We start from the raw sequence: 20722 nt of genomic DNA on the forward strand, positions 1-20722 counted from the left end.
GCTTGGCTGTCGGACATGCTCTACTTACGTTTAGCAAATGTTCATCTTCATCGATTCCTGCTGCTTTCTCATGCTTGACATGAAGAATGACGCCGTGTTGCTATGTAGTCCTATCCTGGAAGCCTAAAAACGAAAAGGGAGAAAAAGGAACAGCCTTGTGGGCACACCGTCCCGTCCGAACCCCATGCAAGATGAGAGGAAGGAAAGCTGCTATATATCGAGCCACCGGCTCCGTACTCGTACACCACGCTTTTGATCCCTATCTTTCTTCTTTCATTCTTTCGCTCTTTCGCCATCTTTCTCTTTGGACTTGGGTATCGTTGCATGTAATGGTTGATGGATGATTTTGCGCCTGTGTGGTCGCCGGCTGCCGCATCCGCCTAGTATGGGAAGGCTTCCTCGATCATGCGGTTGGCCGCCATCGTCATCTTGCTCTTCTCCTCCAGTGAGGCGTACTGCAGGTCGTTGAGCGACGTCGGTGGCGGCAGTGCGGCCGCGTCGTCCTCGTCGCCAAACACAATCGTCTCCAGTACCGTGAAGTTGGTCCAGTCGATGCGCTCAACCTCCTTCTTCTCCACGTCGCGCTCGTGCTCCTCCTTCTTGCGCTGTGCCTCTTCCCACTCGGAATACGCGATCCGCTGCTTAGCCTGCAGCAGGATTGCGAATCGGTCGTCGGCGTTGCGTCGCAGCGTTGCCAGCCGGGCGGCCGAGCTGTCCCCGTCGCCACTGCCGTCCTTGCCATCCTCGCCATTTGTTCCGGGCGCCACCGCCACCCCCAGATCCTTGTTGACCGCTGCGTACTGGTCCACCATCCGCTGGAAGTAGTTGTGCAGCGAGTGGCTCGGCAGCAGGAACTGGAACTGCGCATTGTTCACCTCCCGCTGCAGCAGGCTTGTCTGGAAGCGCCGGCCGTGCACGGCCACAAACGAGGCTGTCAGCCGCAGCATGTCCAGGTCCTTGGCGTTCATGATCGGAAGCCGCGCCGAGAAAGCAAAGTCTGGCGGCTTTTCGGGGCCCTTGGGCGCCGCTGCTGCTGTGCCGTCTGCCGTCCCGCCAGCCGCCCCCGCCTGGCCCTCGCCCACACGACCGGCCGCCACGGCCGTCACCCGCCCTGCCCGGTACTCCTCCTTGCGCCATTCGTAGTACGCGTTGTACGGATCGTCGGGACTCGTCACGAAGCTGAACCGCGGGTTGTTGCCGTGGTTTTCGCGCAGCCGCGCCTCGATGCCGGCACCACCCCGCACCGCATAGCCGGCTGTCTTCTCAATCACCTCACGGATCTCACCTGGCGGCGGCATAATGACCCCCTGTGGTGGCTTGATGCGGTCCAGCGTCGCCGCAGCGGCTGCCGGCGCCGCGCCGTTGCTCGCCATCTTGTCGAATCGAATGAGCGTGGTGCAGGTCTGGCCGAAGACAGATTCCCAAAAACGGCAATCGGAAAAAGGACCTGTGAGTGAAGTAGAAACCAGCAACGAGACGAGGGTTTTGGCTGGTTGAGAGAACGAATCGGTTGCTGCACAAACAGCTGCCTAAGTGAGGTGAAGTTGGAGATGGGAAAAATTGGGTGCCAACCTCATTACCAGAAGAGGCTAGGGCGGAATGCAGCTCTCTGTCACGTGGCCATGCTGGATAATAACCGCGCTTGGGCGGGAGCTCTGTTCAATACGTGACGAAATAGCTGCTTCGCGCCTGGTCAAATTATGGCAAGAGAAGATGAGCACGTGGAGGAACCAAAAAAATGCTCGATTTGGGGCTTACGTGGAACATAAGTTGAGATGTCTTGTTTCGCATCAATGTTAGCTTATTTGCGTTGATTCCTTCACAACTGGAGATTATTTTGCATGTACTCCTAAAATATCTTCCTCTTCATTACTATGCATTGCTATTATTAACTTCACCGGATACAGTGCAATAATTCAAGAGTATATTTTTGCTTTCCAATGAAGACACGTAGTTGCTATAGTATCTTACTACCTGCTGGATGTGTAGCATTGAAACCCCAGGCTTTACGACCGTGATCTGTCGATGTAACGTATTGTGGATTGCGACTCTTATTGCTGGCTCGTTTACGGAAATGCCGCAAGTTGAAAAGGCACTCCACTATGTGTCTATCTAAAGCTTCCCCGGCTTGGCGCTGGAATTTCGTATGGCTTTGTGCTTATCACGGTCGCTTTTTTATTTCGCTTCTTGCTGTACCAAATCAACCTGCCACATAGAGGAGACAGGTTACTGTAGCCATTAAATCGCCAGATTCCCCTATATCTCCGCCTGCGAGGCGGGCTGTATCCTGATTTATGCCGCGGTCTTGCAATCCATGGCCATATCAAGGACCCTGAGACCAGGGATCAAGGAGTATTATTCGCCTTCCATCGTCTCGTATACTCGTACAATCTCGCTCCCGGAAATATGCCCAGCCTTGTGTTCCTGGTACCCCACAAGCAGGCAGACCAGCCCCACCTTCTCTTTTCAGGCACAGTGTGGCCGGGGTGGGATGCGAGAGCTGGGTTTCTGAAAGAGGCGATACGTGGACATGATGCTATCTAGGCCAAAGCTCTGTCGGTGAAGCTCGAGGACCGATGCGAGTCTGCGCACGAGTGCTCTGCATGCTCGCATGCGCCGACAAGAACACGAGCCGACAATTGAGAGCCGGTGCTGAGCTGCCTTGTCCAAGCGGCACATGCGACACTGTGCAATTGCCCCACTTTAGAGCTCTAGAGACTTCGGTCAGCGATCACGATTCCTATTTCCCATTTCCGCCCGAGTTCCTGCTCGTCGATCTGTCTCCTTCGCCACGGTGAGCGACATTCGAAGCACACCTCGCCTCGCCACGTCTGCACCATTGTCGGGACTCTGTCTCGCTGTCCGCCGATCGCCGCGTCCCCATCCGCACCCCTCTTTTCGGCCTCCGCCACCAAAACCGTCAAAACGGCGTCGCCACAGCCGAACCCGACGACCGCGCCCCCGGCCACCGCCGCCAGAGTACCGCGGGGACTCGGGTCTACGTCATACACGTCGTACACGTCGTCCAAAGGATCGAGCGGGTCAACGTCGCCGCCGGCCTCGCCGCCGTTTCACCGGCCCATCATGCAGACGCTGCCGGAGAGCCGGCCGCAGTCGTTTGACGAGATCTACGGCCCGCCAGAGAACTTTCTCGAGATCGAGGTGCGCAACCCGCGAACGCACGGGGTCGGGCGGCACATGTACACGGACTACGAGATCGTCTGCCGCACCAACATCCCCGCGTTCAAGGTGCGGCAGAGCGTGGTGCGGCGCCGCTACAGCGACTTTGAGTACTTTCGCGACATCCTGGAGCGCGAGAGTGCACGCGTGACGATTCCGCCGCTGCCAGGAAAGGTGTTTACAAACCGCTTCAGCGACGACGTGATCGAGGCGCGGCGTGCCGGCCTTGAGAAGTTCCTCAAGATTGTCGTCGGCCACCCGCTGCTGCAGACGGGAAGCAAAGTCATGGCCGCATTCGTGCAAGGTTGGTTTATATATACATGGACATGTTTTTTTGGCGTGTCCATCCATCTCTGTCCTTCTCTTCTGTCCTTTTCTTTCAGCCCCAGACCCTCCCCAGACTGACAGCAATAGACCCGAACTGGGACCGCAACGCTTGGTGAACAAGTTTTACGCCATTTTCCATTTGCATCTGCAGAGTTCTTTTTCTTTTGTCTTCCCTTTTCGGCGACCTTTGTTCTGCTGGCCTGCTGGTCTGCTGGCTTGCAAAACGCACAGACTGCCGCAGCCTGCCGCAGATACACAGGTGGTCAGATCGATTTCTAATTTCAGGGCAATGCGGAGGAGCCCAGCTGGATTAACACGAGATTGGTCATGTGTCTTGGACAGGGACGAAGGGTGCATGTTTTGTATGCCCAGCGGCTTTGCTTCGTTCTTCAATTTACAAAAGCGCCTACATCGTTCGGGAAGCCGCGTGATTCTGCCAACAATTCATCTGCTTGACCGCCTGTGCTTCTCGTCTAGAAGCTCGTATGCTGGCCGTACTATGCTACAGTAGTGTGACATCACGTGTGCGCCAGGGTACCGTCGCCGTAGGGTAGGCAGGAGCTACGGCCCTGCTAGCGTGCCTTCCCAGGGGGTGTGGGGGTGGACGGCACCGCTGAGAAGCCCCCAGCCAATCCAGGCCGCCACTGCCCGCACACGGCTGAAAGCCAGGGACCCCAAGAGGACAATTGAGCACAACAGACGGCCAGCTTTTGCGAGACTGCCAGCAACACACGCCAAGTCGTGTTCTGTGACGAGATCCACCTGTTCGGTACTTCCGACACTTCTGGGACACGTTCCCTTGCTTCGACGACAGGCGCATTTCATCTGTCGCTTCATACCTGTCCATTTCGTTCTTTCGTTCTTTCGCCAAATCGCCGATTTTCTCTGTTTCTCTGGACATGGCTGTGCGATGCCAGTCTGACCGAAGCGCCCCAGTCTGAGTGGAGGAGAGACAGAGCTTCTTTCTGCACGATACCACTGCAAAGGGCCAGCTCGATGGGCTTGACGGCCTTTCTCGTGGTCTACCTCTTTGGAGGCATGACATTTCTGCCGCTCCTCATCGCGGCGATCATCTACGTCTACACGAAGCCGGTGCCTCCGGGCGATGGAGCAGACGGCTTGACACGGCCTGGCGATGACCTGGCGGCGCTGGAAAACGCGCGTCGCGAACACGGACACGAACACGACTACGACCAGGGCCACCGAGGCGGGACGGAGAAGAAGAGCCGGTTCGACCAGCATCACCATCATGTAGACGACTTTGCGACGGCCGGTTACTTTGCAGTGTTCCGCGAATACGTGGCCATTGGAGTCAACTCGAAGCCGGTGGAGCCGTCAACCGTGGGGCCGAACACGGTGGCGCCACCCAGCCCGAGCGTGTACCAGACCTTCTTCCGCAACATGCTCACCAAGAAGGGGAGCAGCTCGGGCGGAGGAGCCGGAGCAGGCGGTGGGGTCAGCGGCGGGAAGAGAGTCGTCGGGGCCGCACAGGGACAGGGGGCGGTGGCATCGGCAGCAGCACTGGCAGCCGGAGCAGGCGGCAAGGGCAGCGGGCCGGTGATGGTGGAGGTGAGCAGTGCGGCCAGCCCGCGGCCGAAGAACGCACGCAACATGTTCTACGTGGTGCTGCGGCACGGCCATCTGATCCTGTTTGACGACGACCAACAGGTGGATGTGCGTCACGTGATCAAGCTGGCAGATCACGACGTGACGGTGTATGCAGGAGCGGGCAAGCGGGTGGTGCCGGAGGGAGAGCTATTTATCAAGCGAAATGCGCTGCAACTCAAACCACGACACCCGGAGCGAGCAGTGCGGGCACACAACGCGCCGGTGCCGCAGCCATGGTATCTGTACAGCGACAACTGTGCGGAGAAGGAGGACTTTTACTTTGCGCTGCTGCGCAGCCAGAGCCAGGAGGCGGCGGGGACTCGGGGGGGGTTGGGCGAGCCACGGGCGCGGGCGATCGAAGTACGGCACCTGACGAGCCTGATGGAGCGGCTGCACGCGTCGGAAGAGGCGGCCGAGATGCGCTGGCTCAACGCGCTGGTGGGCCGGATGTTCCTGGGGGTGTACCAGACGCCGGAGCTGGCGGCGTTTGTGAAGAACAAGTTTGTGACAAAGCTGTCGCGGGCTCCACGGCCGGGATTTGTGGCGAGCCTGGAGGTGCAGCGAGTGGACCTGGGAACGACGACGCCGCAGATCACGTCGCCACGGCTGCGCAGTCTGACGGCCGAGGGCGAGTGCGTGGTGGAGGCAGACGTGCGGTTTACGGGCCACTTTGGGATGGATGTGGCGGCGACGTTGCGGGTCAACACGCCGATCGGGACGCAAGAGGTGCGGACGTCGCTGGCGGTGGCCTTTACACGGTTGGAGGGCCCGGTGCTGTTCAAGATCAAGGCGCCGCCGAGCAACCGGCTGTGGTTTACGTTCCGGCACATGCCCAAGGTAGAGATGGAGATCCGGCCGATCATCGCGGCGCGGCAGCTGACATGGCCGCTGGTGATCCAGATGATCGAGGGCAAGATCAAAGAGACGATTGCGGAGAGCCTGGTGCTGCCGTTCTGGGAGGATATGCCGTTCTTTGGGACAGAGCGGAAGCGGTGGCGAGGGGGCGTCTGGGAGGATGACAGCGGCGTGCCAGGCGAGGAGGGAGGAGAAGGGGTAGAGGGAGGGGAGGGCGTGGAGAGAGGGGATATGGTGGAGGGAGGAGAAAGGATGGAAGGCGGGCCCGAAGACAGCATCGAGACGGATGGCGTAGACGCCGAGGTAGCAGCAGCAACGACAGCAGCAGCAGCAGCAGCAGCAGCAGCAGCAGCAGCAACGCTGACGACGGGCAGCGAGAACGTGTCGCCAGCGGTATTGCGGCTGCGGAGGCTTAGCCAGAACTACAGCGCACCGGCGATGGTGTCGTCAACATCGTCGTCGTCGGACGGAAAGGGGCCGTCGCCCAAGAAGAGCAAGCAGCAACAGCAGGCGGTCAGCGAATCGGGCAGCACATCGAGAAAGTGGCTTTCGCGCAGTTCCCGACAGCGACGAGCGGAAGAGAGACAAGAGGGTGAGTCATCTGGGGAGTCTGCGGGCGGAGAAGACGAGAGCTGCAGAGAGACGGGCGAGGAGACAAAAGAAGAAGCAGAGGCAGGAGGAGGAGAGGTGCTGGCACCCGTGTCCGAAGACGATGACGACGAGGGCGAGACGGCAATGCAGACGCTGGCGACAAATACGAGCAGCACGACGATGACGTCAGGACATAGCTCGACGACGTCGCCGACGAGAGAGACGAGGGAAGCGAGGGAGACGAGGGAGACGAGGGAGCTGTCATCCAACAACAAGCGCAGCGCAGCGCTGGCAGCGGCCATGACGGGCGCAGCAGCGACAGCGAAGCGCTGGGGCATCAATGCGCTACAGCGACGGGCAGCAGCAGCAGCAGCAGCAGCGGCGGACCGCAAAGCGCGACAGGGATTGGGCGAGCGGCGAATGAGCAGCAGCGGCGAAGCTTTGGACCTGAGCAAGCCGATGGGCGGCGGACGACCTCTGCCACCGCCGGGAGAACCGCTGCCGATGCCGGGAGAGCTGTCGAGAGGGGGAGGAGTGAAAGGAGTGACTGGCAGACGGAGCAGCGTTGTGGCACGGAAACCGGTGCCGCAGCCACAGCCGAGGAGGACGGCATCGAGTGAACAGATGCGAGCACAGCAGGAAGAACGGCTGCAGCTGGAACGACAGCGACAGTGGGAAGCACAGGTGGCGCTGACGGGAATGCGGCAGGAGGGCGACGTGATGGTGTTGCAGGCGCCGGTGGATTCAGACGAGGAAGAGGAGGTGGAAGAGGAGGTGGATGAGATGGAGGAGAGCCGAGTGGAGAATTCGGATGAGAGTCGAGTGGATCTTGTGGATGAACCAGCGATCCCAGAAGACGGCGAGGAAGACGACGGGCTGGCGGCCTGGGACGTGGACTATGAGACGGGGGGAGAGACGGGAGAGACAGGAGAGACAGGAGGAGAGATGGGAGGAGAGATGGAAGGAGAGACAGAGACGGAGAGAGAGACGAAGAGTGGAGAGATGTCGGGGGAACAGACTGCAAGGACAGAGGGAACCGAAACGGCAAGAGACGAGCGCACGTGACAGCGATTGTTAGGGGCATATCTGGAGTTTCGTCGGTCCGGTTTTGATTATCACCTATTCCGACAGCGTAGGAAATTAGAGCAGTCTATATTCGGTAGGCTATGAACGGACAGCTGTTGAATAGAGCGACAAGTGATTGTGTATAGTCTCATGATGTCAATCTCTTGCCTCCCGATCATGTGCATCCACATTCCCTCGACTCGTTCCATCCCCGTCAGCCTTGGCTAGTAGCAGTCGTCTCCGGGGCTTGTCCTCCCCCCCCTTTTCCCCTTCTTCTCGCCCCTCCTGACCCCAGTCGCCCAGGCGCTGTCGCTCGGCCCGTTCCCAGGCCGCCCTGCCCTCGTCGCCGGTGCAGTAGCTGTTGCGGACGAGCGACCGGCAGCAGGCGTAGCCCCAGGCAAAGTCGTGCCACCAGCTGCCCCAGACGGCCGTGTGGTTCATCGGCAGCACATCCTCGGCGTACTTGGACCGGTCCGCGCGCGGGGCCCGCAGACGTTCCTTGACCTGGCCGGTCTCGTCGTACTCGACAAAATGCTCGGACGCGGCCGTGATGCTCGGCACAGCTGCCGGTGTCTCGTCGACGCCGTACTTGTCCCGCATCAGCGCCGCCATGGTCGCCCGCTTCTCGGCCTCGACGTCGGCCTCGACCCGCCGTCGATGGGCCGCCGCTGTCGGGTTCGCCTGCAGATGCAAGCCCGCATCGCCGGCCTGGTCGTGCAGCTCCCACGCATAACGCTCGTCGCGCGCAAACGCGGCCGCCTCGCCCGACGCTCGCGCAAAGTTCTGCTCCGCAAACAGCCGCGCCGACTCGTCCAGAAAGGCACCCCCGTCCACCACCTTTCGCCGCTTCGGATCGTACTTGGCCGAGTCGGGATCCAGGTTGACAAGATAGCGCGCCGTGTCTTCGCGCATCCGCAGGTCCGCTGCCCCGTTCGTCCGTGACACGCCCATGTCCGCGTCTTCTTCGTAGCGCGTGTCGTTTTTGTCCCCTTCGGCTGCCGTTTTGCTGCTGCTTCCCCCTTCTTCTCCCCCTTCTGCCCCTCCACCTCCTCTTTCTCCCCCCAGCCGCCGCCGCGCCTCGTTCATCTTCTCCCGCCCTGCCACCATCGACGCGTAGTCCCGCGCATCAAAGCCGAGCCAGCGGTCTCGCTTCGCATCCCATCCTAGCCGCACATCCTGCACCACCTCGTCCGCCTCAATGTCCGTCCCCGTGTGTTTGGCCAGTCGCGCCCGCGGCCGACTCAGACAGTCGCGCATCTTGTGTCCCATCGACCCGCAGTTCTCGCACGCTCCCTTGCGGTACTTTGTCGCCGCTGGTCCGGCCTTGCGACCTCGCTGGTACCATGCTGTCTCCTCCTCTCGCTTGCGCAGCCGCTGGTGCTCTAGATAGTCGCGCTGGCCCGTCGTTCCCGCTGCTGCTGCTGCTGCTGCTGCTGCTGCTGCTGCTGCCGCGTCTGCCGCGTCTGCTGCCCCGCCCACCCGCAGCACGGCCGACTTGGATCCTGTCGCGCTGCTCTCGTCTGCCTCGTCAATCGCGTAGAACGGCCGCTTCGTGATGAACTGCGGAATGTAAATGTTCTGCTCGCGCGTCGCTGGCGCTGCCATGCGCGACCCGCCCAGCCGCTCGTCACGCTCGTCCGGCGACTGCCGTCCCAGCATCGACATTCTGGCAGTCTCTGTGTCTTGACGTCGGGAAGGTGGTGTTGGTAGGAAAGACGTCCGTGGATGTCGTCGTATTCTGTCCTGCTTCCAACATCGCCACACCTTCCTAGGTCGCCACAAAATATGTATGCTGACTAATGACCTTGACTAATGGCTATCGCTTATCGCCACCCACCATTCACATCTAAACGCCGTAATTCCCCAATCGGGTGTCATCCTGTCTGCATAATTTTTTCCCTTCCACTTTGTCCGTTGTATTAGACGATGCCAATGCGCCCGCGCAGGGATCGAAATGTCAGAACGTGTCACTACCCCTGACGGTTCTGTGGCCGGCTTTCTGGCCACGGCTGGGCCTGTGCCCGCGCAGCTGCCGTCGCAGCAGAGCGTCGTCGTGCCCGTGAAGAATGCGAAATCATGGTCTCACATGGTAGCCGGAGCGTACGTTGAGCCTCCTTTGTCTTGCACCCTTTTTTTCTCTTGTCTGCCCCCCTCTCTCTGCCCGGCTGACATGGTCGCAGTGTCGGCAGTCTGGCGGCCGCGACCGCGACCGCGCCGTTCGACGTCATCCGGACACGGCTCCAGTCGGACTTTTACCAGCAGCAGCAGCGAGCGCGAGCAGCAGCAACAGCCGCAGCCGCAGCAGCCCAGGCCGGCCGCAGCAGTGCTGCCGCGATGGTGCCGCCGTCGACGGCCAACCCGCTGCGCGCCATGGGCCGCCACCTCGGCGAGACGATGCAAATCTTTGCGTCCGTGCAGCGCAACGAGGGCTGGCGCGCGCTGTTCAAAGGCCTGGGACCCACGCTCGTCGGCACGGTGCCGGCCAAGTCCATCAACTTTTATGCGTACGGCAACGGCAAGCGGCTGCTGGCCGAGGCCGCTGATGTCAGCCAGGACACGCCCTGGGTGCAGCTGGGCGCCGGCATCGTGGCTGGCCTGGCCACGTCGACGGCAACGAACCCGATCTGGCTGATCAAGACCCGACTGCAGCTGGACCGAGAGGGCCCGACAGCTTCTCCCAGCTCGACCCACCGCCGCTACCGAAACTCTCTCGACTGCGTCCGCCAGGTCGTCCGCCAGGAAGGCGTCCGCGGCCTCTACAAAGGCATGACGGCCAGCTATCTCGGCGCGGCCGAGTCGACCCTCCACTGGCTGCTCTACGAACAGCTCAAGCGCGGACTCGCTCGCCGCCAGACCGCCGCCGCTGCTGCTCGCCCTCCAGACGCCTGGGATCGCTTCGTCGAGTGGACCGGTCCCCTCGCCGCTGCCAGCGCTGCTAAGCTGTGCGCTACCCTCCTGACTTACCCCCATGAGGTCGTGCGCACGCGCCTGCGACAGGCTCCCGCTGCTGACGGCCGCCGCAAGTACACCGGCCTCGTTCAGTGCTTCTTGCGCGTCTGGCGTGAAGAGCACATCGCCGGCCTCTATGGCGGCCTCACACCACATCTGCTGCGCACCGTCCCGGCTGCCGGCATCACCTTTGGCATCTACGAGATCGTCCTCAAGCTGCTGAACGCACCAGAGTGAATTGGAACACCTCAGCAGCACATACACCCTCTCCTCCACACTCCTACACACCTCATAGACGCAGGTCTGCATCCTACGGCGTTTGCGCTTGGTTAAAAAGGCCGGCTGGCTTAACGGGGAACGTAAAAGGCAGGCTGGTCTAAACGGGACCGCTGTACATCGTCTCCCCATATGTGACAATGTATAATAGATGTATTTTACCGACATTCGTCATTCTTCACTGCTTTGGGTGTACTGCGTCTTGCTTCTACTCCGTACTTCTTACGCCTATATTCTGCCGCCCTACACCGCTCAAATTTCCAAACTATACTCTACATCGGCATCTTGCGACTGTTTCCAGCCACGCCATCCCATCCGCCTCACGTCCGCTCGCCATGGAGCCCACGTCGTCGTCCAAGCTGCGCGTCCGCGGCATGATCCTGACGGCCGGCGTTGCCGCTATCACCATGGTCGGTACCTTTTATGGCGCCGGCCTCAAGTCGGACCAGGAGGCGAAAGAGGTGCCGTCATGCTCTGCTCGCTCGTTCCGCCTTCACTGCGCCGTGGCTGACCCTTTGTCCAGAGAAGAAAGGCAACCGCCGTGCTGTCCTCCTCGTCACTGCCGCCCTTGGCCCCCCTTCCAACTACTTCCGTTTCCGCCCCGCCGGAAGACGAGTTCATCGCTGCTCTGCAGACTCGCCGCCGCGCTATCGAACAGACCAAGAAGAACTGGGAGGCCAAGGCGGCCGTGTTGCGCGAGCGCATCGAGGCCAACAGCCGACGAGATGTCCCTGCTGGTAGCAACAATGGAAATAGCGCAGACACGGCAAAATGAGAGACGATCTTGTGCCAATCCTCCTGCGGCAGTACTCAAACAGTCACGTGACCACCACTCAAGAATGCTTGCATTACAGCTCAAATGACCAAACCCGTTCGCCCAAAGCCCTAAATCAGAAGCCGCTGTAATATGATACACATGGATTCATTTCTTGGAATACATCCCGGTTTCCCTGCCGGAGTAGTCGACAAAAATGGTTGAAAAATGGACCCGTCCAGATGTTCCTCTGCCCTGACTCTGTCCTCTACCCGTTGCTTCTGCTCTCTGTCGAGCCAGAACTCCACGCTCGCATGCGCAACCTATGCCGCAGCATTGAAGACACTAGAAGCAACGTGGATAACGTCTTCTGCAGTCCCCTGAACCACATCAGACACCTCCTGCATAATCTCGCTGCCGGTCGCGCCAACCTTTTCGCCCTGCTCCGTCTCCTTGTTGCTGGCCGGAGACGGCAGCGATGGTGATGTCGGCCGCAGCGCCTGCTGTGGCTTCACGGCCTTCTTCGATCCTCGTGGCCGTCCAACCGGCCTCTTCACATTGACTGGCCCGGACACCTCGCCAACCTGCGGCCTCACTGTGCCTATCCCTGCGCCCATGCTCTTCGCCTTCAGCGTCTTTGCAGATGGCGGTCGTCCGGGCTTTCGCCGGGGCGAAGATCCTATCGTAGGAAAGTCTAGTTTCTGTTGCACCAGCTTTGGAGGGCCGCCTTCTTTGGCCGTCTCAGCCACCTCTGTGCCCGTTTCAGTCTCGGCTGCGGCTTCGTCCGACGACGGCCTGCCTGATGTCTGCTCCGTTGTCTTTGCCTTGCCCGCTGGTCTGTCCACTTTCGCTGTCGTCGGCTTGACAGCCTTTGCCGGCATCTTGGCTTTGTCGGCCCGCTTCGAAGCTGCTGCTGCTGCCATTGTTGTCGCCCGCTTACCGACTGACGGTTTCGCTTTGGTCTTGCCTACCGCCTTGGCTGCCTTGGCTGCGTCCTTTGCAGCCTTTGCCAGCGCTCTCGCCATAGGAGTCGTCCGCAATGCTGTCTCGGCATTCGCCGCCTCCGTAGCCGCACTATTCACATCCTCTTCCGCATTCGTGCCTTTCGGCTTTCGTACGGGCCCTGCTTTTCCTCCATTTGCTGTACTGGCTGCCGGCACTGCTTCATCTGTGGCCTTGTGCTTCCGTGTCACAGCGCCATCGATTGGTTCTGCCAACGTCAACGCTGATGCCGTCGTCTTTTTTGTCGTTGTCTTCGTCGTCGTAACCATCGTCTTCGTCTTGATCGTCTTTGCTGCTTTGAAGCCCCGCGCTGTCTTGGTGACTTTCACTCCCTTTGCCGCTTTGACCGTCTTCACCGGCTTCTTCGTCTTCCCTGTACCGCCTGCTTTCGCTGTCTTGACAGCCGAGCCTGGCTCGGCTGCCTTTGCTTTTGCTACTTTGGTGGCCTTCGCTGCTCTGGCATCCCTTGTCGCTTTGGCTGCTAACGCGGCTAGTGCTGCCTTTGTCGTCGTCACCTTGGCAGCCGACTTTGTCTTCTTCTCCGGAGTTCGAGGCCGCCCGGGTCCTCTCTTAGAAGGAACCATGACGTTGGCCCTTTTTGCTGCCGGACTGCCGACACTCTCCTCCTCCTTGCCGTTGTTGTACGCATCCAATTTCCGCTTTCCTAGCATGGTGCCTGCTTTCTTAGCATTCTTCCCCTTGCCGCCCTTGCTCTTGGCCAATGCCGACGCCGCCTTCTCGGCCGCTGCCTTTTCTGCCGCTGCCTTCGTAGCCGCCTTGTCCCGTTTGCGAGGCCCCAGAATGCCACGGCAGTTCTCGCTGCCGCAGAGGCACGTCTGGACATTTTTCGACGAGTACGGATCAAAGTTGTAGTCGTATGTCAGCTCCTCTCCTGTCATGATCGGACGATCCCCGGCAAACAAGGCAATCCGTGGCTGTCCAGACACAATCCACTTGATCATGCGGCAGTTGGGCGAGCACGAGTGATTGACAAAACGAGCGATACTACCGCTGGTGCCATCAATGATGAGAGACTGGTCAAAGGACATGAGATAGTAGCACTGCGTACGATGGTTAGCCAAAATCCATAACCACGCACAGATTCATCGCGGCAAACGTCACTCACCGCATTGTTCTTGTACAGCTCATTCATTCGCCGGTCAGACTCCTCCTCCGTGATGATCTCGCCAATGTACTCCATGATGATCTGGCTTGGCTTGAAGCTCCGGCTGGCGCGAATCCCATGGCCGCGGTCAGGCGTCTTGAAAACTTCAACGCCAACGTGATATGGGTTTTTGGAGGCGGTGCGCTCGGCCAAGCGCTGAAACTCGCGGTTATGGCACCGCTCCGGGCCCACGTTGCAGTTCATGTCGTCACATTCGTAAAGCATGATCCGGTTCTGGCAGTCCTCGTCACAGCCCGTCTCCGGCTTGCAAACACACTTGGACGAGAAGTCGTCAAAGTCGGGGTTCTTCCGCCAGATGGCGTGAGCATCGCCGACAAATCGGTCTGGAGAGTCAGCTTTGCGAAGCACCAACCGGATTACATCAGCCCAACTCACTCTTGCTGAACCTGCCATACTTGACAGGCTTCGGCTGGCCGGGTGGCAGCGGATTAAAAACGTCAAACGGCATCTTAAAGTCTCGGCCATGGACCAGGAGCCGCATCCCGGTGAAGATTGGCATTGGTAATGTCTCGTTCCTAGGGTACGTCTTTGTGAGCTCGGGAAGCGTTGCCAGTGCCTTCTTCTCGGTAGCAGTCAAGCCCACTGAGGGATCGCCAGGCACGGGCTGGCCAGCATAAAGACCCTTGTCCAGCCACTTCTTCACCCGCCTTGGTGTCGGTTTGAAGAAGCCCTGCTGGTCGTCGTCTTCCTCTGCGCCAACGGCGCCAGGACCCAGTCTGCCCAGCTTGGCTCGTTTGCGTGGCGAGTCGCCTCTTGCGTCCTCATCGTCGAGAGAAGAAATCGCCTTGTTTCCCAGGGTGGCCGTCTTATCAGTGGCCTTCTTGTCGATCAACGGCTCTCCTGCTGCATTTGCGGGCACATACTTGCCGTTGCTCCAAACGGTGTAGACAACCGGCTTCTCGTCGACATGGGAAAACTCCTTTGTGTCTTCCAGACGGCGAAGCTCGCGAGGGATGTTGGCTTTTTTGGCTTCGAGACGGCGCCCCCGTTTGCCCAACGAAGATGCTGAGCTGGGATTTGGAAGCAGGGAAACAGCTGTGCCGGACAGGCGGGTGGCACGCCTTTCAACAGGAGACTGCACATTCGCCTTTGCATTTGACGTTTTCGGCTTTGCTGCGGCGCTCGGGGAAGCTTTGGCAGCGGGACTCGTAGCTGTCCTTACTGCTCTCCGCGGTCGTTGCATAGGGCTAAGGCTCGTTTCTGTCGCAGATGACGGCTGTGGCTGTGGCTGTGAGGCGGCTGCGCTAGATGACTGGCGGACTGATAACCGGTGACTTTGGCGGGCAGGTGCCTCGTTTGTGGAAATATCCATGGTCTCGGCGACGCTGACGGTAGCGGTGCAGTCCTGGGCCTCCACGAGCCCTGTCCGTTCGGCAGACGCTTCCTCCACGATGATGGGGCCTTCCTGCTCCAGGTACACCTCAGGCATCATCTCTGCTTCGACGATCGCTTCGGCTTCGGCTGGGCCGGCCACATGCACGGGAGTAGAGGACCGTGGCGAGGGAGGAGTGGCGAGGGATTGTGGGACATCGTTGCTGCTGTTGCTGCTCGAGAGCTCGTCTGTGGACGGAGTGGTAACAGCGGGCAAATGGGTCGGTTCGACATCGGCAGTGGCAACGCAGTCGGTGGTGGCGTCTTTGTCGAGTTCGCTGATGCCAGACAGCTGGGGAGAGCAGAGACGCGACGTTGCAGCGAGGGAAAAAGGCGTTGCGGGCATGTCGTCCGAGAGGATGGTGACAGACGCGATGGTGGCGCCGGCCGCAGAGAGCGCCATCACGATCTCATCGCCCTCAGGCTTGGCCGGCTGGGAGGCATTAGAGAAAGTCGAGGCGGGTGTAGACTTGGCGGTCGACTCGTGGGTCTCGGTGAAGACGGGAACATCTGAAATGCCCGTGTCGGCGGGGCTCTCCTCCTTGAGAGGCATTGAAGCCGGAGGTCTGTCTCGACGCGTCAGCATCTGGGCGATGGGGGTAGAGGCGAGCAGAGAAAACATGGTGATGAGCACGAGAGGCGACGAGCTGGTCCAAGATGGGAAAATGGAGGTATTTGGGAGTCGTGATTTGTTGATGATTCCCTCTCCCGCCTGGTTGTCAGTGCATCGAGCAGCCAGTCAGCTCCCGCTTCTGGCTCAGCGCGAACTAGCCAGAGCCGTTCTCTTTGTCCAGGTCTAGTTTGTCGGCCAAACGACGCGTCTTGAGACCAGGCCAGCTTAGTGGTCACGGCGCAAGAAACGTGGAGGGGGGGTGGCAGAAGAGGAGACGCGAATTGGGCGCAAAGAGAGAGAGGCAGAAAGAGGACGGGATGCAGGGAATGAAGAGCAGCACGTACACGAGAAGAGATGCCCCGTGCGATTGGGAGACGAGGGATCCGCTCGAGGCCAGACGATAGAGAGGGCAGAAAAAAAAAGGGAAGAGGTTCGTCGACGTCGACTGGGAAAGAGGACGTGCGAGAAGAAATGGGAAGGAGGCTAAGCGAAGAGCTGGGAAAGGGGAAGGCCGAAAGAGGAAAAGGAAGAACGACAATCCGCGGCGCGTCAACAACGGGGATCGCAGGAAGGAGCGAGAGCTTAATGCATTACACGTGCCGGCTGTCTCGACCGAGCCAAAGACTTAAGGCTTAATAGCCGTTGGCGTGTGTGTGGCTTGCGCGCGCGTTGGGATAAGGGAGCAGGAGGAGGGGGGAAATTGCTGTGTGGCTTGACAACGGCTGGTAAGAAGGGAAGGCGAGGGGGTCCGCCTTACTGACGCGTAGAAGCAGAACTAGTGGATGCTTTTCGTGTAGACGAAGGGCGTCAGGGCGCCATAGGCTGGGCTAGGCGGACTGTGGATATCTTGGATGATAGCTGGGGTGGCGAGAGGAGGTCAGGATTGAGAGGGAGGTCAGAAACGAGAGGAGAGGGTGCAAGTGAGAGAGGATAGGAAGGAGAGGAAGAGGGCAGAAATGGGACGAGGAGACCAGAGAGGAGAGAATGAGGATACGAGAGGGAGAGAAGGTAAGACGCCGGGACAGCGAAACGACGAGATAGAGAGCCGTAGCAGAGAGAAGACGAGGGCTCAGGAGACAAAAAAAGACAAGAGAAACGGCGAGACGACCGATCTTACCGAGGAGTGAGCAGTAGAGGAGCCTAGAGCGATAGCGACGACGAGAGCAGGAGCCAGCAGGAGATGCCAGGAGATGCCAAAGGCTGAGACGAAGAAGAAAGAAGAAAGAAATTCGATGCAGGCCAGATTAGCAGGAACAGGCAGATGCATAAGCCGACAGAAGTGGCTGCAGACGCTGTTGTCGTGTTTTTGTTTGTACGAGCACGAGGTTGTGCAAAAGGGGCGAGAGATAATGTGGGAGAGGTGTGTGCGTGAGAGAGAGTGAGAGAGAGAGAATGTGAGAGAGAATGTGAGGATGAGCCTGTAGAGGAAGTACGACGAAAAAAGGGTGGCCAGCCAGCGGGTCGTCTTAGCTCGGGCGGGACGAGGAAAGATGGCGGAGAGGAAGGAGGATGGCGGAGAGAGAAGAAGGACAAGCCAGGCCAGAGCAAGAGCGAGAGAAGCCCCGGATATCACGCGTCGATCTGTCCGTCCAAGACGGCCGTTGGTCCCTATCGTTCTGTCGACCTTTTTCTCTTTTATTCTTCTTCTCTTTTCTCTCTTTTTGTCTTTTTGTCTTTTAACTTTTTCTCCTTTTGTCCTTTTGTCTTTTTTTTCGTTTTTCGTTTTTCCCTTTTCCTCTTCCCTTTCTCTGCTCGGATGCCGCCTGGTACGGCCAATCGGATCTGTGCTCAGCAACAACACGGCGCCTGCTCATGGCCCTCTTCGCGCGCCTGGACATTGGACTGGCTCTGTGAGGGCATATCTCGTATACTGCTCTGCTTTACTGCCTAGAATTGGCTGCCAGACGCCTTCGTCTCCTGCTTCGAGCCTGTTGCCCAACGTCATGGCTCCAGGCTCGACCACGTCCATTTTAGCTGCCCGCTCTGCCGATTCCCGCCGGCTCCGTGAAAATGGCCGGTGATGCCGGTGCCATGATCCTGTCAATACTACTGTATGTCCCCTTCCCCGACCGTGATGCCCAACACCTCTTTTCTTCTGCACGACATCTTGCCTCCATCTCGAAATTGCGAGGCTGGGGCTGCGCCTTTTTCATCCCAATATCCACGGGTCTCCGTGCGCTCTTTCGCCGGACAGCCTGACAAAAGAAAGAAGCGCTTTCTATGATGGAAAAGGGAAAAGCTCTCCGGGTGAATTGTATTTCGGATACCGATTGCCGAGTAGGCTGGTCATGTGAAACTGCTACCCCCAAGGGTGGACGTGGGAGCAGTGCCTTATGGAGAGGCAAACAGCATGTACGAGGATCAAAAAAATTAATAGGATACCGGTACGTTTATTAAATTTGGCGAGATGTCGCGTGCAGCGTGTCCCAGTCCGTATTTGATGCCATCCACGGGTGCTGCAAGTGTGACCACGAAAGGACGAGACGGGTTGGCCAGACAAGTTGGCCGGGACCGAAATTCGACGCCGGCCTCCATGCCGGCTTCTTTGTCATGGAGACCAGAAAATAAATACAAAAGTCCAGAGCCATTCGCAACAGGCGTTCTCAAGGCTCTGTGGTGGGCAAGTGGTCTCCATGTTTAGAGACGTTTCTGTTTACACAGCGATCCGTTCACGACTTCGCGTCTTTTCACCGAGATGGAGAGCTAAAGCAGGCCGGCCAGACGGCCTTAACATTCAAATCAAGAAGCCGTGGGCACACCATGACCGAGTAACGCCTTCTCTACGCAGTCTGGCTTTTATTCCAAAAATGCGGTAAGAGCGATTTCAGCAATTCCATGTCGTCTCCCAGCTGAAGACTTTACTGGGGTGGACGACGCTCACAGCCGGGATGGATCTTGTTTCAATAAGACATCAGACCACAGTACAGAAAAGGAAGCGATATGCCCCATGACCCATTCGGCTCGACCAATTTGCCCATCCACTTCGAGCATCGTGAAATTGACAAATTCGACAGCCCTGTCAGCCTCCTATGGCAGATCCATACTCGTATAATGACCTGTACAAAGTGAACAATAAACTACAGGCAGTTTATGTACACAAATAAAATAGGAACTCGCCACGGCAGGCCTGTGCCGACCAAACAACACCATTGTCCATACAGGCCAAGCCAGCAATAGACGAGCTGAAGCTGACGATGCTATGCATATCCTTGCTTTGGTGACAACAATGCACATTGATTCGGACAAGGGGATTGCAACCACGTGATATCATGTATTGGATTGTGTTGCGCGTTATCCCTTTTGCATAACAGCCCCGAGTCCAGCTCGACAGTAGCTCTGCTGTCGTCAACAAGCAGGATGTCTGCCCGCATTCGTGAACAATGCGACGTTGCAGGAAGTCAAAATAGAGCGCTTCATTGGCTACGGAGTCAGCAGGGTTGTGACCTGTTCCCACTGCCGCCGCCGCCACTTCTGGGCTTTTTTTTTGCTCACGGCTTCCCTGTAGGGCAGTCTCACCGTCTTCCTCCTGGCTTGTCTCCCATCCGGTCTCCTTGCTTATTGTCTTACTGACCTCCTGACCAGCCCCGACCACACCCTAGCCAGCGCCGGCCTGCCTCACAGCCAGGATAAATTGAGACACAGCGAACCGACAGGATCGGGACCGATAATCCAGGATCGTGTGAGCAGTCGAAGAGCAAGAAGCCGCTCTCAACTGGACTGCTGTGGCCGCGTCTGGATGTAAGACGAGATGCAATTAAATGTAATCGCAAAACAATTGCTAAATTCCCCACACTTCCGTTTTTTCTGCCCAGAGCTCCCAAAGTCCGCCGCCCCGTCTTTTGGTCTTTTGGAGCGGGCAGCAGCCCCACCAAGACAGCCCGAGCGGAAATCCCAAAGTGGCATATTGGATTTGCGCTTTTTCGCCCTGTGTGCAGTTGACGACGCTCCCGCAACAACACCAGTGCCGGCGATCCTTGTTCCTAGTTTCTTTCCTCTACGAACAAGACGTGCGCGAGCTGCACAGCGACAGCAACTACCGACAGCCGGCATGTCGACTCCCTTTCGTGGCCGGTACAGCCCAGCCTCTCGGGGCGGCAGCAGCGGGCGCGGCGCAGCTTCGGGCGGCCGTGGTGCTGGCGGTGGCGGCCGTGGTTCGTATGGACGTGGCGGAGGACGTGGCGGCAGCGGCGGCGAGGGAGGCCGAGGTGGTGGCGGAGGGTTCTCGCGCGGCCGTGGCGGGTACGAAGGTCGTGGTGGCGGATTCTCGCGCGGTGGCGGTGGTGGTTACGAACGGGAGCCGCCGGCGAAGAAGGAGAACATCCTGAACCTGGAGCAGTACATGGACCGGGAAATCTACATCAAGTTTAACGGTGGACGAGAAGGTGAGCTCGAGGTGGAAGGAGCTGGAGGATGGAAGAAAACCGAGGCATAGAAGAGGCAAGAGGCAAAAGCAAAAAATCGCTGACAATTCCAGTCTCGGGCGTGCTCAAGGGCTTCGACCCGCTGCTCAACATGGTGCTGGACAATGCCCAGGAGAAGATGCGCAGTACGTGATTTGGCCCCTCGAGTCATCACCCCAGTACCCCTCTGACCAGATCCTAGACGCCGATGGCGAGACCAAGTCCCGGTCGCTCGGCCTGGCCGTCATCCGCGGCACCCACATCACCACACTGCATCCGGTTGACGGCAGCGAGAGCATAAGCAACCCGTACCTGGCGGCGGCCGAGGAGGCCGGCGGCGACGCGCCCGCGTACCAGTACACGCCCAAGCCCGAGGACGAGGACGAGGACGTGGAGATTACCGAGGCCTGAAGGGTGGCCGGACGACAGAAGCCGGAGGAGGCTCATAAAGGTCGGAAAGAAAGGTCGTCGACACACGCTGAGAGGGAAGACGGACTCGGTCGGGTTCTTGGGAGGGCGCCAGGCGTACTCTTTCGTATCATACA

General features: G+C 58.9%; 9 protein-coding genes across 9 annotated transcripts; 6 read left to right on the forward strand and 3 right to left on the reverse strand.

Moving 5' to 3' along the window:
- Positions 1-380: 380 nt before the first annotated feature.
- CMQ_5116 (pre-mRNA splicing factor) lies at positions 381-1373 on the reverse strand (the record flags this gene model as incomplete). The annotated part of the gene is made up of 1 exon (XM_014318861.1): positions 381-1373. One exon carries the CDS (start codon positions 1371-1373, stop codon positions 381-383), a length of 993 nt encoding a protein of 330 aa, XP_014174336.1.
- A 1230-nt stretch (positions 1374-2603) lies between these two features.
- On the forward strand, positions 2604-3623 carry CMQ_5245 (sorting nexin-3; the record flags this gene model as incomplete). Its single annotated transcript, XM_014318990.1, has 3 exons — positions 2604-2723; positions 2812-3484; positions 3595-3623. The coding sequence occupies 3 exons, from the start codon at positions 2604-2606 to the stop codon at positions 3621-3623; spliced, it is 822 nt and encodes a 273-aa protein (XP_014174465.1).
- An 880-nt stretch (positions 3624-4503) lies between these two features.
- On the forward strand, positions 4504-6566 carry CMQ_5318 (uncharacterized protein; the record flags this gene model as incomplete). The annotated part of the gene is made up of 2 exons (XM_014319063.1): positions 4504-6141; positions 6399-6566. 2 exons carry the CDS (start codon positions 4504-4506, stop codon positions 6564-6566), a joined length of 1806 nt encoding a protein of 601 aa, XP_014174538.1.
- Positions 6567-6981: 415 nt separating this feature from the next.
- Positions 6982-7626, forward strand: CMQ_5102 (uncharacterized protein; the record flags this gene model as incomplete). Its single annotated transcript, XM_014318847.1, has 1 exon — positions 6982-7626. The coding sequence occupies one exon, from the start codon at positions 6982-6984 to the stop codon at positions 7624-7626; it is 645 nt and encodes a 214-aa protein (XP_014174322.1).
- A 156-nt stretch (positions 7627-7782) lies between these two features.
- On the reverse strand, positions 7783-9291 carry CMQ_5164 (mRNA splicing factor; the record flags this gene model as incomplete). The annotated part of the gene is made up of 1 exon (XM_014318909.1): positions 7783-9291. One exon carries the CDS (start codon positions 9289-9291, stop codon positions 7783-7785), a length of 1509 nt encoding a protein of 502 aa, XP_014174384.1.
- Positions 9292-9580: 289 nt separating this feature from the next.
- CMQ_5138 (mitochondrial carrier protein rim2) lies at positions 9581-10812 on the forward strand (the record flags this gene model as incomplete). The annotated part of the gene is made up of 2 exons (XM_014318883.1): positions 9581-9726; positions 9807-10812. The coding sequence occupies 2 exons, from the start codon at positions 9581-9583 to the stop codon at positions 10810-10812; spliced, it is 1152 nt and encodes a 383-aa protein (XP_014174358.1).
- Positions 10813-11186: 374 nt separating this feature from the next.
- CMQ_5266 (uncharacterized protein) lies at positions 11187-11626 on the forward strand (the record flags this gene model as incomplete). Its single annotated transcript, XM_014319011.1, has 2 exons — positions 11187-11312; positions 11375-11626. The coding sequence occupies 2 exons, from the start codon at positions 11187-11189 to the stop codon at positions 11624-11626; spliced, it is 378 nt and encodes a 125-aa protein (XP_014174486.1).
- Positions 11627-11928: 302 nt separating this feature from the next.
- On the reverse strand, positions 11929-15786 carry CMQ_5137 (histone-lysine n-methyltransferase; the record flags this gene model as incomplete). The annotated part of the gene is made up of 3 exons (XM_014318882.1): positions 11929-13668; positions 13734-14116; positions 14169-15786. 3 exons carry the CDS (start codon positions 15784-15786, stop codon positions 11929-11931), a joined length of 3741 nt encoding a protein of 1246 aa, XP_014174357.1.
- A 4330-nt stretch (positions 15787-20116) lies between these two features.
- On the forward strand, positions 20117-20588 carry CMQ_5321 (small nuclear ribonucleoprotein; the record flags this gene model as incomplete). The annotated part of the gene is made up of 3 exons (XM_014319066.1): positions 20117-20159; positions 20252-20323; positions 20380-20588. The coding sequence occupies 3 exons, from the start codon at positions 20117-20119 to the stop codon at positions 20586-20588; spliced, it is 324 nt and encodes a 107-aa protein (XP_014174541.1).
- Between the last annotated feature and the right edge of the window lie 134 nt (positions 20589-20722).

This window comes from Grosmannia clavigera, assembly GCF_000143105.1.
Source record: "Grosmannia clavigera kw1407 unplaced genomic scaffold GCSC_132, whole genome shotgun sequence".
In the NCBI taxonomy this organism is placed as follows: domain Eukaryota; kingdom Fungi; phylum Ascomycota; class Sordariomycetes; order Ophiostomatales; family Ophiostomataceae; genus Leptographium; species Leptographium clavigerum.